This window comes from Colletotrichum truncatum (genome assembly GCF_014235925.2).
Source record: "Colletotrichum truncatum strain CMES1059 chromosome Unknown Contig_0010, whole genome shotgun sequence".
Classification (NCBI taxonomy): domain Eukaryota; kingdom Fungi; phylum Ascomycota; class Sordariomycetes; order Glomerellales; family Glomerellaceae; genus Colletotrichum; species Colletotrichum truncatum.
This window is the reverse complement of record NW_027222407.1, coordinates 2,544,247-2,557,752: the sequence shown is the minus strand read 5'-3', so window position 1 is coordinate 2,557,752 and position 13,506 is coordinate 2,544,247. Positions and strand designations below refer to the sequence as shown.

General features: G+C 50.7%; 4 protein-coding genes across 4 annotated transcripts; all 4 read right to left on the bottom strand.

The window, feature by feature from the left end:
* Positions 1 to 1,525: 1,525 nt before the first annotated feature.
* Positions 1,526 to 2,941, bottom strand: CTRU02_214157 (uncharacterized protein; the record flags this gene model as incomplete). Its single annotated transcript, XM_036729476.1, has 1 exon — positions 1,526 to 2,941. The coding sequence occupies one exon, from the start codon at positions 2,939 to 2,941 to the stop codon at positions 1,526 to 1,528; it is 1,416 nt and encodes a 471-aa protein (XP_036578647.1).
* Positions 2,942 to 3,758: 817 nt separating this feature from the next.
* Positions 3,759 to 5,192, bottom strand: CTRU02_214156 (glycosyl hydrolase family 10; the record flags this gene model as incomplete). Its single annotated transcript, XM_036729475.1, has 1 exon — positions 3,759 to 5,192. One exon carries the CDS (start codon positions 5,190 to 5,192, stop codon positions 3,759 to 3,761), a length of 1,434 nt encoding a protein of 477 aa, XP_036578646.1.
* A 1,579-nt stretch (positions 5,193 to 6,771) lies between these two features.
* On the bottom strand, positions 6,772 to 7,952 carry CTRU02_214155 (uncharacterized protein; the record flags this gene model as incomplete). Its single annotated transcript, XM_036729474.1, has 3 exons — positions 6,772 to 7,074; positions 7,134 to 7,631; positions 7,689 to 7,952. 3 exons carry the CDS (start codon positions 7,950 to 7,952, stop codon positions 6,772 to 6,774), a joined length of 1,065 nt encoding a protein of 354 aa, XP_036578645.1.
* A 3,762-nt stretch (positions 7,953 to 11,714) lies between these two features.
* Positions 11,715 to 12,206, bottom strand: CTRU02_214154 (extracellular solute-binding protein family 1; the record flags this gene model as incomplete). Its single annotated transcript, XM_036729473.1, has 1 exon — positions 11,715 to 12,206. One exon carries the CDS (start codon positions 12,204 to 12,206, stop codon positions 11,715 to 11,717), a length of 492 nt encoding a protein of 163 aa, XP_036578644.1.
* Between the last annotated feature and the right edge of the window lie 1,300 nt (positions 12,207 to 13,506).

The following is a 13,506-nucleotide window of genomic DNA, read 5'->3' as shown; positions in this document are numbered from 1 at the left end:
GCCCCAGACGGCAATGCCTGGTTATAAGAAGTTCGTCATTTTCCATGTCCGATCTGGATGTGTCAAGGTCCAGGCTCCTTGTCTCCGCACATCACCCGAGAAAGGAGTTTGGATGGTACACCAAACGCAGCCCGAACAGACCGTGGTTCGTGAAAGGGAAAAACGCGATCCTTCTTCAAGGACAGGCATAAGGTACAGCCATATCCGCTGTCCTATCATTGGGAGTAGAGGGATCCCCCTGACTGTCGAAACCAGCAAGCGAGATGAAATGGTAGTCCAGCGTATCATCCCCCGCATTCGGCCGGGCCCCAGAGGGTCAAAGCGTCGTTGAAAAGGCGGCGTTGGCGGATCGGGGCTTCCCGCAGCTGGTGTCAACGGCTGCACTGGGCATGCGAAGGCGATCAATCAAACTCGTGTTGTATAGCATGAGGCCAGGGTCCTATGTTGGTAGGCATCATCAAACAGAGCGGCCTTTTGAGCAGATGGTTGGCTGATGGGCCGTGCCATGGATTGTGCCGTTCAATAGTCCAGGCTCGGTCAGATCATACCCCTGGACGTCGGGCCAGACTGCAGACCACCAGGTTCGACACATAAATACACCATCAGCCCCGAAAGACTTTCTGCATCCGGGGGACGGGATGCACTCCATACGGAGAAATAACTCTTCTTGATCTCGTCAAGTTTGGGGCGATTTCACAGTGGTGGAGCCACGTCGGACTGGATACCCGAATGTGGGCGGGCTGGTGTGTGACATCCCTGGTGAATGTCAAAGACGGCTGCTGTTATTGCATATGAGCAATTTTACCAAAACCTGAAGTGGAATGGAAGTCTAAAGAGGCCGTCGTATGAGCGGCGCTGAGTGAGGGAGACCAAGTCTGTCTAATGTATCGGTCGTAACAAGTCCTTTGCCTCATACAGCGCGGCGCAGCCACTGCGGTGGATTTCCGCTTCATCCAGAAATCCCATCCCCCTTCATGGGTTGACCCGAGGACCATTCGCTGTGTCAGAAAATTCTCTAACATCCGGAATACCCGGTCATTAAGGTATCTTGTCTGGAGGTGGCGATTATGAGGCCAAAATACGAAGCGAGACGAAGACGAGGTGCGTTAAATATTCCTACGAGCAGGTTGGTAGTGATGCTATTCGGATGTGTCAGTGAATAGCACAATTAATCTTCTTAGTATACGTTACAATAAGTCAGACGGCTGTCAAAATCAGGGACCAGCCCTCAACTACCGTGCGGTCGGGGCATTCTCTGACTTGCCATGACTCTAACCCAACCCCATCCTTTGGAACAAGCTTCAAACCAACGCCGGAACCCACCTCGGAGGGCGCGATCTTATCCACAACTTCACGCAATGGCAGAGCGCCGGGGTTGTATGTTGCAAGTGGATGCTGCGGGTCCTAGATAAGAGACCCAGACGTAGACAGGAAAGGGGCGAAGATAGGGGTTTAGTCGACATGCCCTGAGATTCGCACCTCAATCTCCGTTTGATATGTGGGATTTCTGTTAACTATTCAAACTTCATAGCAGCTTTAACAGATCCTGGGAAGACCCTTCGGCGAGGCTTTCCACGGCACTTAAGATCATCTCAGTCCGCTCCGGGTCATACACAGGTTTGACCAAGCCCCTGAACTTATCCCGAACTTTTGCGCTGGGAAACGGATGATGAACTTCGCCTAATGGATGCAGCATAGCCTCCTCTCTATTCTCTCGTCCGTCAAGCCCATTGAACAGCATCCGCACCCCGAAATCGTACTTCCAATCCTCATCTATGATGACCTCAATCCGGTCGCAAAGATCCGCCACCTGCCCGTCTTTCATCTTTTCCGAATCATAGGCACTCCATCCGATCTCCATACCGAATAGCCAAGCGACAGCAACTTGGTAGTACATACTGAACTGGGCATCAACGATGGTCTTTGGGTGCAGTTTGTTCGGACTTGGCCGACCGATGATATCATAACCAGAAGGGTTCACCCAGACCTTGATACTCTCAGGTAGCTTCTGCGACCCAGTTTCGGCCGCGACCTTTGCCGTGAGCTCAATGGCAGCGTGCGTAAACCGGCAAGCAGGAAACGGCTTCAGCGCAGTCTCCTCAAATAGCCATGACGTCCCCAGGTCGTCCGTCAGACCGGTAGCATTGGCCTTGGACGAATAAGCCTGCAAGAAACCCCATTTTCCCTCAATCGCGTGCGACGCGCCCGTGACGCCAGCTTCAGCGAGCGCAACACAGAGAAAGGCGTCATGTGCAGCGAACCCAGGGTGAAGTCTCTTGTTCCAAGATCCGTTGTCGAGAAACTGCATCGAGCCCGCTGCTTTGGAACCGGCGAGTCCAAATGCGTTGTAGATCTGAACCGCTGTCAAGCCTTTGATCTTGCAAATCGCCGCCGTCGCACCAAAGATGCCGGCTGTGCTTGTGTTGTGGAAGCCTCTAGGATAGCCACCTGACGACAACGCATTGCCAAGGCGGCATGCGACTTCGTATCCGACAGAAAGGCCAGTCAGTAGTAAAGGTCCTGACGCGTTGGAGGCTTCGGCCTGTGCTAAGGCGGCTGGGATGACACTCGCGCCAGGATGAACGATGCCGGAAGCGTGGGTATCGTCGAAATCAAAAGAATGGGCAAATGCGCCGTTCAATAGGGCGGCAATGTGCTTGGGATAAACCTTTCCCTTGCCATACACGGTGCTTTCACCGACCGATCCTTCGGCGAAGGATTCGATGGCCTTGAGAATGTAGCTGCTTGATTCTGATTGAGCTCCGCCGCCCGCTCCCACACCGATGTGATCAATGATCAGATCCAGCAGCTTTGCAATAACATGTGGCGGGATATCTTCGTACTTGGTATCGACGATGAAGTCACTGAACTTCTGTGTTGCGCCTTCTGCGCCTGGATAATGCGATGAAAGCGCATCTTGGGTGGCAGCTTCATTTCCCATTCTGCGAAGTCTTGGAATTCGGTTGTCGTGATCAAGATTGAAGTGTTTTGGCACAGACTAGAGCCTGATAAAGTATAAGTCGTGAAGATATTTCCGTCCTTTGAAAAGCCTATATATAGAGCATTTCGACCGGGTGTCGTCATCCAGAGGCGGCAGAGTGCGCCAAGTCGAAATAAGGCTAACAATGCGGGGGTGTTGCATAGAATGAACTCTTCCTATTACAACCTCGGTCATAAGACGGACTCAGCGAGGCCGTCTCGATATGTGTCGAAAATTCCGAGCTCTAGAGAAATGGGATGAATGGCGGGAATAGAACGGGTGAGTCGGCAATACTGGCACCGGAGGAGTATGAAGATATCTCAAACTCGAAATGCTATCGAAAACGAACTGTCCAGCCCTACCTGTCGCCGTTCTTAATAGTGAGCTTGTTGTTAGTCAATCTCGCCGGCTCAAGTAATATCCATCTGCGACAACATACTCACCATTAGTCAATCTCCCAGCTGGTCACATCACAAAGGCAGCGGTTCAAAGTTCAAATTTCAGCTCGTAACAATGGTTCAGTTAGACTCTTGTTAACACCAGCTCTTTATGAATTGAGTCATATTGCACGGGGGCAACGACAGGCAGGTCCGCGTTCATAGTCTTAGTAGAGTCAAGTGTTCACATAATAGAGCATGCGCTCAAAGGGCCAAGTGTAATCAGAAAGTCTGAAGTTTGCAGGTATGTGCATTTACAATTGAATGATATGTACAGAAAAGTTTTCGCCTTCACATAGGAATGCTATCCGGAGCAACCTTGTTCATTCTCCGTTTCATGCTTACTGGCACTGAGAGTAGTAGTCGTTCTGCTTCTTGCAGGTATATCCAGACTCGCAGGCAGTAGGGCCAGTGAATCCGATGCCGCCGCACTGAGCCCAGCGAGAGGCAGTGGCACCAACGGCACCAGAGGCAGCAGCAGCAGGGGCACTCGAGGCGGCCTCGGCGTTCGCACCACCGCACTTGCTCCTCACGCTGGTACGGAGAGTGGTAGCGGGAGCAGGGGTAGCAGCAGGAGCGCTGGGAGCAGGGGTAACGGCGGGGGCAGCGGCGGGAGCGGACTTCTCAGCGGTAGGCTCAGCAGAAGGCTCGGCAGTGGGTTCGACGGCGGCGGGCTCGCTGGAAGAGGCGGCAGCAGGCTCGGAGGTAGGGGCAGCAGCCGGGGCGGAGGTGGCGGGGGCAGCGCCGCCCTTGCCGGCGGCAGCGAGAAGGCTGGAAATGGCAGTGTAGGCAGGCTTGGGCTTGAGGTCCTTGTCCCAAGGAAGGGCCTCGCCGGTGCCGGGGAAGACAGAGGGGATCCAGGAGTACTTGTCGGTGTAGTCCCAGATGGTGACACCAACACACTCGGCAACGTCCAAGCAAGCACCAACAACGCTGACGTAGTCGTCGGCCTGCTTCTGCTGGGCGGCGGCATCGGCAGGGATGCTCTTGTGGCGGATATCGAGCTCGGTGTAGGCGACCTCGGTGACACCAGCGTCGACGTACGACTTGAGGACGCTGCTCAAGGCGGAGCGGGAGCCAGAGCTGCCAACGATCAAATGGGCCTGCAGGCCGACACCGTCGATCTTGGCGCCAGCATCCTTGATGCTCTTGATGATGTTCAGAACCTCCTTCTGCTTGTTGCCAGCGAGCTCAATGTTGTAATCGTTGTAGTAAAGCTTGGCGGCAGGGTCGGCGGCGGCGGCGGCCTTGAAAGAGATGGGGATAAAGTCGGTGCCGAGGACTTTGTGGAAGACACTGTCGCGGTAGGTGCCATCTTCGTTAAGGGCCTCGTTAACAACGTCCCAAGCGTAGCACTGGCCCTTGTAGTGGCCAGCGACGTTGGAGATGTGCGTCTCAATGATGGATGTCAGTTGCTCCTTGGTCCAGGTACCCGAAGAAACCCAGTTGGGCAGCTGGGAGTGCCAGACGAGGGTGTGGCAGCGCAAGAGCATGCTGTTGGTCTTGGCGAACTCGGCGATCTCGTCGCCGCTGGTGTAGCTGAAGACGCCCTGGCTCTTCTCGGTGAACTGCCACTTCTGGCCGTTACCGGGGGTGATCTGGCCGAACATCTTGGGGTCCTTGAGGATCTCGACATAGGCCGCGTCCTTGAGCTCAGAGTTGTCGGTGGCGGTACCGAAGTACTTCTTGCCGGCGGCGACGGCCAACTCGTGCAGGTTGGCGCTGACGCCTGGGAGGGCGAGCAGGCCGGCTGCTGTGAGAGCGGAGAAACGCATCTTGAATGAGTTTATAAAGGAGAGACTGGTAGATATGAATTGATGGAAAAGAAAAAGAATGTGAATGTGCCTCGAGGGAACAAGAAAAGAATGGAAGTGGATGGCAAAAGACGACAGAAGGAGAATCAAGAGGGAAACATCGCGATGCTTGGCAAGGAGGAGAAGTGTTTATAAATGTTCTCTGGCCCATCCTGCTGGGTCATTCTCCTCCCCTTTGCACCTGTTGGATGGAGCCATCCTCGTCCAATCTATCCAAGGCTCAAAGCTCTGCCCCCTGATAGCCGACGATCCGGCATCATCCCGCCCTAGTCACTGAAAGACAAACAGATTGGTGCAAATCCTCGTTGGCTTCGGCCGAAATGATTAAATGATGCAAGGGTTTACAGACCAGAAGGGGATCTCCCGTGGTATTCTGGGTTTTTACTCTAAGCGACAAGGTTACTGCTGGCGCGCGGTTGGACAGATTCGGGCCAGGGCCGCCGACTGGCCTCTCCACACGTCTCTCCTGAGGGCGTTTTCCCTCCCTAAAGCTCCAATTTGCGCATGTTGGATTGTGTCATCCCATCAAATCAGGCTTAACTAATGCCCCTCTCCGCCCCTGAATTTCCGGGGCTCGTAGGGGGGCCCACAGCCACCTTTGCGATGCTTTGCGCCGGGGCCATGGTTTGTCTACATAAAACAAACCATCCTTATGATCCCCAGCATATTACCTTATCCACAACAAGATCGAGGAGGAGATGCCTTAATATGGTGACGGTTAAGCCGACATATCCACCAATTGAGCCCATCGATCAGCACCAATATGAAAGCCGGTTATAGCTGTCAATAGTATCATCCTGAGTGAGCATAAATTCAGTTTTTCTCTCAGCAATTTTCCTCGCAGAAAGGGGTTGAGGATTTGGAAGGTTTCCGGCCATCACCTCCAAACAGTTTTCATTGGTCCCGGTCACCGGAGCGCAATGGTACGTCTGCCTCCGCCTTCCGTAACCGGCGTTTACTCATCCGCATTCCCGTGCACCGAATCCGGCCAGAAGACAACCACATGTGCCAGTCATTTTGAAAGTCATTGCCACATTGACTCAGTCGGCACCAGCTGACTTGGGCCGGCATGAGAGGAATGGCAGTGAAGACATCTTCTTCTGAGATAAATCCATGTTAATATCTCACCTTGACAGTACTATTACTTCTTTAATGTCTAAGTATAATTCGGATCGATATATCAATCCAATTCACATATTATTCAGTCGACTTTGCAGCTAGGAAAGCTTCACTCAAAGGGAAACAATAGGCTAAAGAACAACCTCGACTCATTGCATTAAGGATAGTAGTCCTGTGGCTAAGCAGAGTAGAGTATTATAAAGCGCGACATCCGTCAAGGAGCGTAATCCATCCGCCACATCCATTACTATCCTCCAGCGCTATTATGCGTTCAATGCCCCTGCATCTGATGATATTAATATCGCTCAAGCAAATCAACTAATGGTGAATGCCCGTTATGTATGGGCTCGTCAAACTGGCCAAGACCCTGTGACCAAACCGGGGTACGAGAGCCTTGGTTATGATGATATAATGGTGCTGCTCAGACGGTAACGTCAACGCTGATACCGGCAACCAAAGCGGGGGTAATGTTGCCACGGGCCTCATTGATGCGATTGATGTAGCTTTGAGCACTGCCGACACCGCCGTTGGTAGCGAGGGTGCTAAGAACACCGAAAAAACTGTCGAGGGAGCTGGAAATCTGCTTGAAGGAGTTGGCGATATCCCTGGACGAGCTGCCCTTGACGGTACCCAAAAGAGGGGTGAGAAGGGTCTCAAGGAAGCTTCCAATCAAGCTAACTTGGGTTCTAGCCTGGTTGTTCAGGGTGTGCGCTTGGGAGACCAGCTATAAGTTCTCCGTTAGTCTGATTCTCTAGCTAATGGGCTGGGCAGGTGTAAACTCACAGCATCGAGACGGTCGACAACGCCACCAATGGTGCCAATAGCGATCGAGGTCGAGGTGGGGAGAGCAGGGACGGTAAAAGAAGGAACAGCGCCAACGTTACCGACTCCAGGGGCGCCAGAACCAACTGGGGGGACGGGGACTGCGGGAACTCCCGGAGCCGAAGGAGCACCAAGGTTGGGAAGTGTAGCGGATGGTACGTTCACGTTGGGAACTGAAACTGAAGGCAGGTTGACGTTGGGAACTGAGATGGAAGGTAGGTTGAGGTTGGGAATTGAGAGAGTAGGTAGGTTGAGGTTGGGAATTGAGAGAGTTGGTAGGTTGAGGTTAGGAAGTGAGAGAGTTGGTAGGTTGAGGTTGGGAACTCCACCAACGTTTCCAACGTTTGGGGTTGTTGGAATCTTGCCTTGGATGAGAGAGGTGAAGTTGGCCAACTTTCCAGTGATGCTTTGCGCGTTTTGCTGGACCTGGGATACGACGGCAGCAGCCTGGACTCTTTTCTACAAAATTTGTTAGTCCCTGGGTGTTTCTATCATAAATACATCGACCATGCTTACATCTTCCGCGTTCATGGATGTAGCCTTGTTGAGCTGGGTAACGAGAGTGCCAGTCTTCAAAAGGTCGTTGCGGATCTCATCAAGAGCCCTGAAAGCAACAGCCTCGCCGCCAAGCACTTGAAGATCTCCATAGTTTGTGTTGATCGTAGGTCCGACAATCGCGCCAGGCTGGAACGTGATAAGTTGTCTCTTGGACACGGCGGCAGCGTCGACCAAAGCGATGGCCAGAGCGGCAAGCGCGGCAGAGTACATTTTCGACTGCATCTTCACGGTTGATCGGCTTTTCTCAATCGGACGAAGCTGGAAGGTTGTCGAGTAGAGTTGTAGTCGGAGAAATTTGAGTACTAAGAAGCCGAAGGCAGAGTGAAGATGTTATGAGAGGCTGATAGACTGTGAGCTGATGAGTGTGATGAGGAGAGAGGAAAGATGGATCCAAGCCGGGAGGCGTCGACATCTCTTATAGAATTTGAGGCTGCCATCTAGACCTAGGATAACCGTGGGCTTCATCAACGTTGTGGTGATCTGCGAAGTTTCCGGAAGGGATGATAGTCTGTTTAGGGCGGGGTGTTGAGCTTGAAGTGGCTTCCTACGTGAGGTTGTGTCCATCAGCCAGGAGCTCTATCCGGAGCCCCGGGCTCTCTCGCGTCGTAGCCTTGCTCAACACTATGGTCCCTGTCTAAACCATAAACAGATAGTTCTCTCGATTTCCGCCTGCAGACTGAAGACAAGTTACCGTACTATGGAACGACCGTCGTAGTAGGGGATGTGGGATGAGATTGGTAGAGCCGCGCTAACAGACCTTTTCGTGATTGACGTAGGAGACCTATGACAATACGGAGTGGGCCCGCATTCCTCAGCCGGTATCAAGAGCTTCGCTCAAGAAGATTGGTGTGCCCCAAGCAGCGAATAGAATGTCTCTTTCTGATGTCAGGACGCCCCGCCTGATGCCAAGGAGCGTAGTGGCCAAAAACGTCGAGGTATTTCTGCCTCCAAGAATAAGACGTCGCACAACATCATTGTGATGCTATGAGGAACCCCTGTCCTACTCGGTTTCTGCATCTGAAATAACATGAGACCATCAACATCGAGATTCGGCGATCCGTAATCTCCTGCTTACGAACTCAAGTCACCACTCTGCGCTCGTTGGCGTGATCATTTACCACCAAGTTCACGTAATTCGGTGGAATGCTACGCCTGCGCTAATTTTATGTGATGACGATTGTGCAACGCTCTGGTTAGCAAGAATCAAACTTACACATTTATTCAATGCTAATGCAGGACTAAAAACACTCCCGCTTCGAACTCTGGCCGAGAAGCCTTAAAAGTATATGCTAGCCTGGAGCAACAGAGTTGCGCTCGTTGATTTGCTCTTGAGAAACCTGTCGGGCAAGGCGTCTTCATCTCGTTGTTAGGACTAGATGCCACAGCCCACCTCTGTCCGTCTAGGCTCGCCGTGATGACGCTGAGAACGGACGATGTATCTCAATCTCATGCTATCACTCAACCGAATGAGGCAATTGTAAAGCTGGTTGGATTTACAATGTGCCATCGTCTGCATAAACTCCCCAGCTGGACTGCAAAACTAGCAGAACTGTTCACGAATCAACAGGGCGCAAGGCAAGCCCAGTTACTCCACATTCAACGGGAACAACTTTCCTGTCGGCTCGGCCCAAGATGACTCAACTTAAACGTTATTAAAGCTCAAGACTGAACAATAGTGACACCAGCTAGATTAAGCTTAGCCTTTGGCTTGGCAGGTGGAAAAAAACCGCCGGGAGAGAGCTTCACCGCGGGCCGCATTCATCGACAGCGGGACACTTCCCCGCTGCCTTCGATCGACGGAGTGAGCTTATTCTGTAGCGTGCAGGTGAGGATCTGGTCCTTCTCTGTAGGATCTTCTGTCAATGACACCCTCTGGGATAACGTTTGCGGCCGTAAGTCGGACAGAGTGCTCCAAGTCAGTGTTCTGTTGAACAGCAGGACATGCTGATTCATCTGTCTTATAAAACACATTCCAGTTCTCGCTACTTGGCTGCATGGTCAGATCATCTCCCATTCTGGGGACCGTCCGCTTGACATGTTGATAGATTCTAGGGATTACAAAGGGGCTAACCAATTCAACTGATGTTGGATAAGCTCAGGAACATGAGTCGATATCTAGCCTAATCCATCCACCACCACGTGTACGGCGATTCTCCTTCCTCTCGCGGAGTATCACAGCGATCACTCAATGTCACTAAACCGTGATTTCAAGTAAGGTACTTTAAACCCGATTTAATGCTGTTCACACAATTCTATGGACATGAAAAGGGCTGTGCTTTTGCTTCTCGTCGCTTTCACCTCTAGAACGCTTTCTATCCTCGTTCGAGGCTCAATTTGTTGAGATTATGACATAACATCAGTCAACCGCGTCTCATTGCGTCATGGCTCTTTGCACCCTGCGCACTTGGATGTTTTAGTACGTCAAACGGAAGAGAAAACCAGAAGCTTCTCTTCATTTCACGTGACAGAAAAAGCGACAACTATTTGAAAAATATTCTTCAACACCTAATCATCTTGATGATCCATCCACCTGGCCTCTGAGACATGTCTCAAAATGATCTGCGCATGCTTTCGGCTCGTGTAAGTCAGGGGTAATAGAGTATACCTAGCAATCGATTCATCCCCTCCATACGAACCCCATATGCTACTCTGCATACCTTGACTCGAAGAAAATCGAGGTTTTGCAGAGAAATCCATCGGTGAAATAATTCATTTTTCTGCAAGCCACAAACGTTGCTGTTTCCTCAAGATAGTTGTTCATACAACATATTTCTCAGGTACTGTGTAGTTTCCCCTGCCTTTTCACTCCTTCGTTTCCGGTAACAGTGGCCACTCTTTGCGCCGCATTCATTCTCGTACTCGGACCGAGGGAAGATTGATCGACTCGGGTTCGCAGTATGTTCAACAATGTCGATCATAACCTTATTTCAGCAGCTAGTAAGAAAAGCATGTGGGCCCGCCTTTACCTCCTTCTGCTCATCCAGGAAAGGGATTGCTCCTGAGTCCTCGGCATCGTCTGCCTAATGCCAAGCTCTGTAGGTCATCCTGCTTTCGTATCGGTGAAGCCGCAGGATCATGACCAAAATGGGCTTTTATCGACAAGTCGACATGATAAATTTGTCGGGGATGGAAATTTGTGACTTTCCGAGGGCTCGTGCTGATTGTCTTGCCTAGACGTTCATCACCCTCAACTTTGGCTATGGCCTGCCCTCGTCAATGATCAACTTGCTATCAAAGACAGGATCGATGCGATGATATCGGAGAGACACACATCACTGTGACGAGATATGGCATTCTAAGTAACATCTGAAAGACATTCTTCCTAATTTCCAATGCAACCGAGAGGTTTAGGCATTATGGCGTATAGCTGGGCTCAGTCTGATGGTACTTGGAGGTTCTCCCAATCAAGAATGATTTCGATACCAGTGGTTCCTTGAATGCCGTCAGTGACTCCAGGAACGCTTGATTATGTGACTTTACTTCCGTCAATATGAATAACGTGACAGGCCAAATACTCCTTTATTCCTTCTACTGGCAACGACCACATGGCACATCGTTATTCTAAAATTCGGTGCTAAACAGTCACCACAATTGTCTTTTCCCTCCTAAAAGCGACCCACGAGGTCACCAAACTTTATTTATGCTTCTTTTCTTAGTTTATCGGACAGTTAAGGTTGTGTAGGGTCAGGGGCAGCTTCAGAGCTAGTGTGAGCGACACAGCGTTGCGATTGCCCTTCGTAAAAATGATTTCATGTCTCAAGATATTGCTTTGATGATAATGCCAAGAGAGCCAAGTCGAGCTTCTCCGCGGCCAGGCTTTGATACTAGTTACGGGCACGGAAGCAGAGGTAAGGCGAAAGTGTACATTGTTCCTTAGAAACAGAAAGACCCAATACAATTGCGACAAAAACCCGACGTACACTTGGCATGCTCCACTAACTTCCATTTTTTATGTATACGCTCAAAGTAATAATATCTTTTGCTTTACAGATCGTCAATCAGAGGGCTGACACCTTGGGCTGAACCAATCTTGTCTTCGAAGAAGAGCTTCAGTCTCTCAACACGCTCGCGGTTCGCCATGAATCGCTCAAAGTCGATAGGGTTGGTGGAGTTGATTTCCATGAGGTCGGGGAAACCAGTCGGGGGAGGGATGTCACGACGGACGCTCCAGGAACCTGTGACGTTCGGGTTTTGATACTCATCGCTGAGTAGGAAGTTGTGCAGAAGCTTGGCACCCTCTTTGTGGGGAGCATCCTTCAAGATGGCGCCGCGCTGGCCCCAGGTGACGAAGAAACCATTCTTGGGGATGGAGATGTTGTAAGGAGCCGAGGGTATCATACCGACACTGCCGGTGAAGGTGACAGCGTAGGAGTTGTTGGCCTGTCCCATCACGGTCGTAGGTGTAGCAGTGCCGCGAACCCAGCGAGGGTTCTGGGTAAGGAGGTTCTCGAACCAGCTGTAACCGTATTGCTGCATTCTAAACCATCTGTCAGTTTCTGTTGCGATAGTTGGAATACGGAGTCGTGTGGCACTTCCAGCCACACGCCCGCCAGGCTGAGAGGCCCAAGCCTCCCAGACCCACGTGACAGGCCAAGGGGGAATATCCCTACCTTCTAGTCAACAACACTACTTTCAACTATAATAAACTATCGATTAGAACTAATTTATTATTATTTATTATTAACGAACGGAATTCCGTTTTACCCCCTATAAAACCTATACTAATTAGTAGTAAACCTTATAGTTGCTATTAATTTAGTTAACTTTATAATTACTACTCTGCTACGGATAAACCGTAGATTAGCAAGGTTAATATTAGAAGAGACGACTTCTTAAACTAGATACTTAAGCCTAAGTAAAAGTAGGGATTTCGTACTAACGAGAGAAGAAGCGAGAGTAACTAAGATCTACGGAAACTAGTAGAAGAAAGCTTCTTTTCCTCGAATCTACTAGTAATCCGATTATTTAAGTAACCTAAGGACTGCTATGCTTACCCTAGGTAGGATAAGGTTAATCGTAGCTAATTATCGCTAGCAAAAGCGTTCCATTACGCGTTTTCAATTACTAGAAGAAGAAACCTACCGAATCGACGGTCTTCTAACCTCTTCACGCTATAAAGGCGAAGATTCACAAATCTGTTACGACCCGACAGTTAACAGACCACTGACGACGACCCCGCAGGGGCTCAGCGGTTATAGGGACGGCCGTCAGCCGTTACGTCGTAACAACCCCCACGGAACGGAAGAACTAGGATACAGGTCACGTGACGATAAGCAGGACCGACGGACGATAAGCGGTCCTGGGACAGGACCGACGGTGCCAAGGGCGGTCCATGGCGATGGACCGACGTCCTGGGTGTCGGTCCCCCAGGATCAGGAAGTGTTCAGCATGGAACCAGACTTGTATATAGTTGGGACTCGAGTCCTCTCGAGTCCTACCTTTCCTAGTTCTTCAGCAATCAACTTCGTGACTACCCTCACCGGTACTTTCAGCTATCCTAAGTGACGAACTACTCTACGACTCTTGTTGAGGCCTTGACTGATCACCAAGCCCTTTGAAGATCTACGATCTATTCGACCAGGACCACGGAACGACTGTTACTACTCTCAATCCCTGACTTACTGCTAACACAAACCCACTGTCAGTTAGCTGGCCGTAACAAAATCCTATAAGGGATAACAACTTCCCTAACTATAACTATCCCCTACGCGTAGTACTAATCACAAGGCGCCTACTAGTTTCTTAATAAATCCCTAGACGAGGTACTAACCGTAAG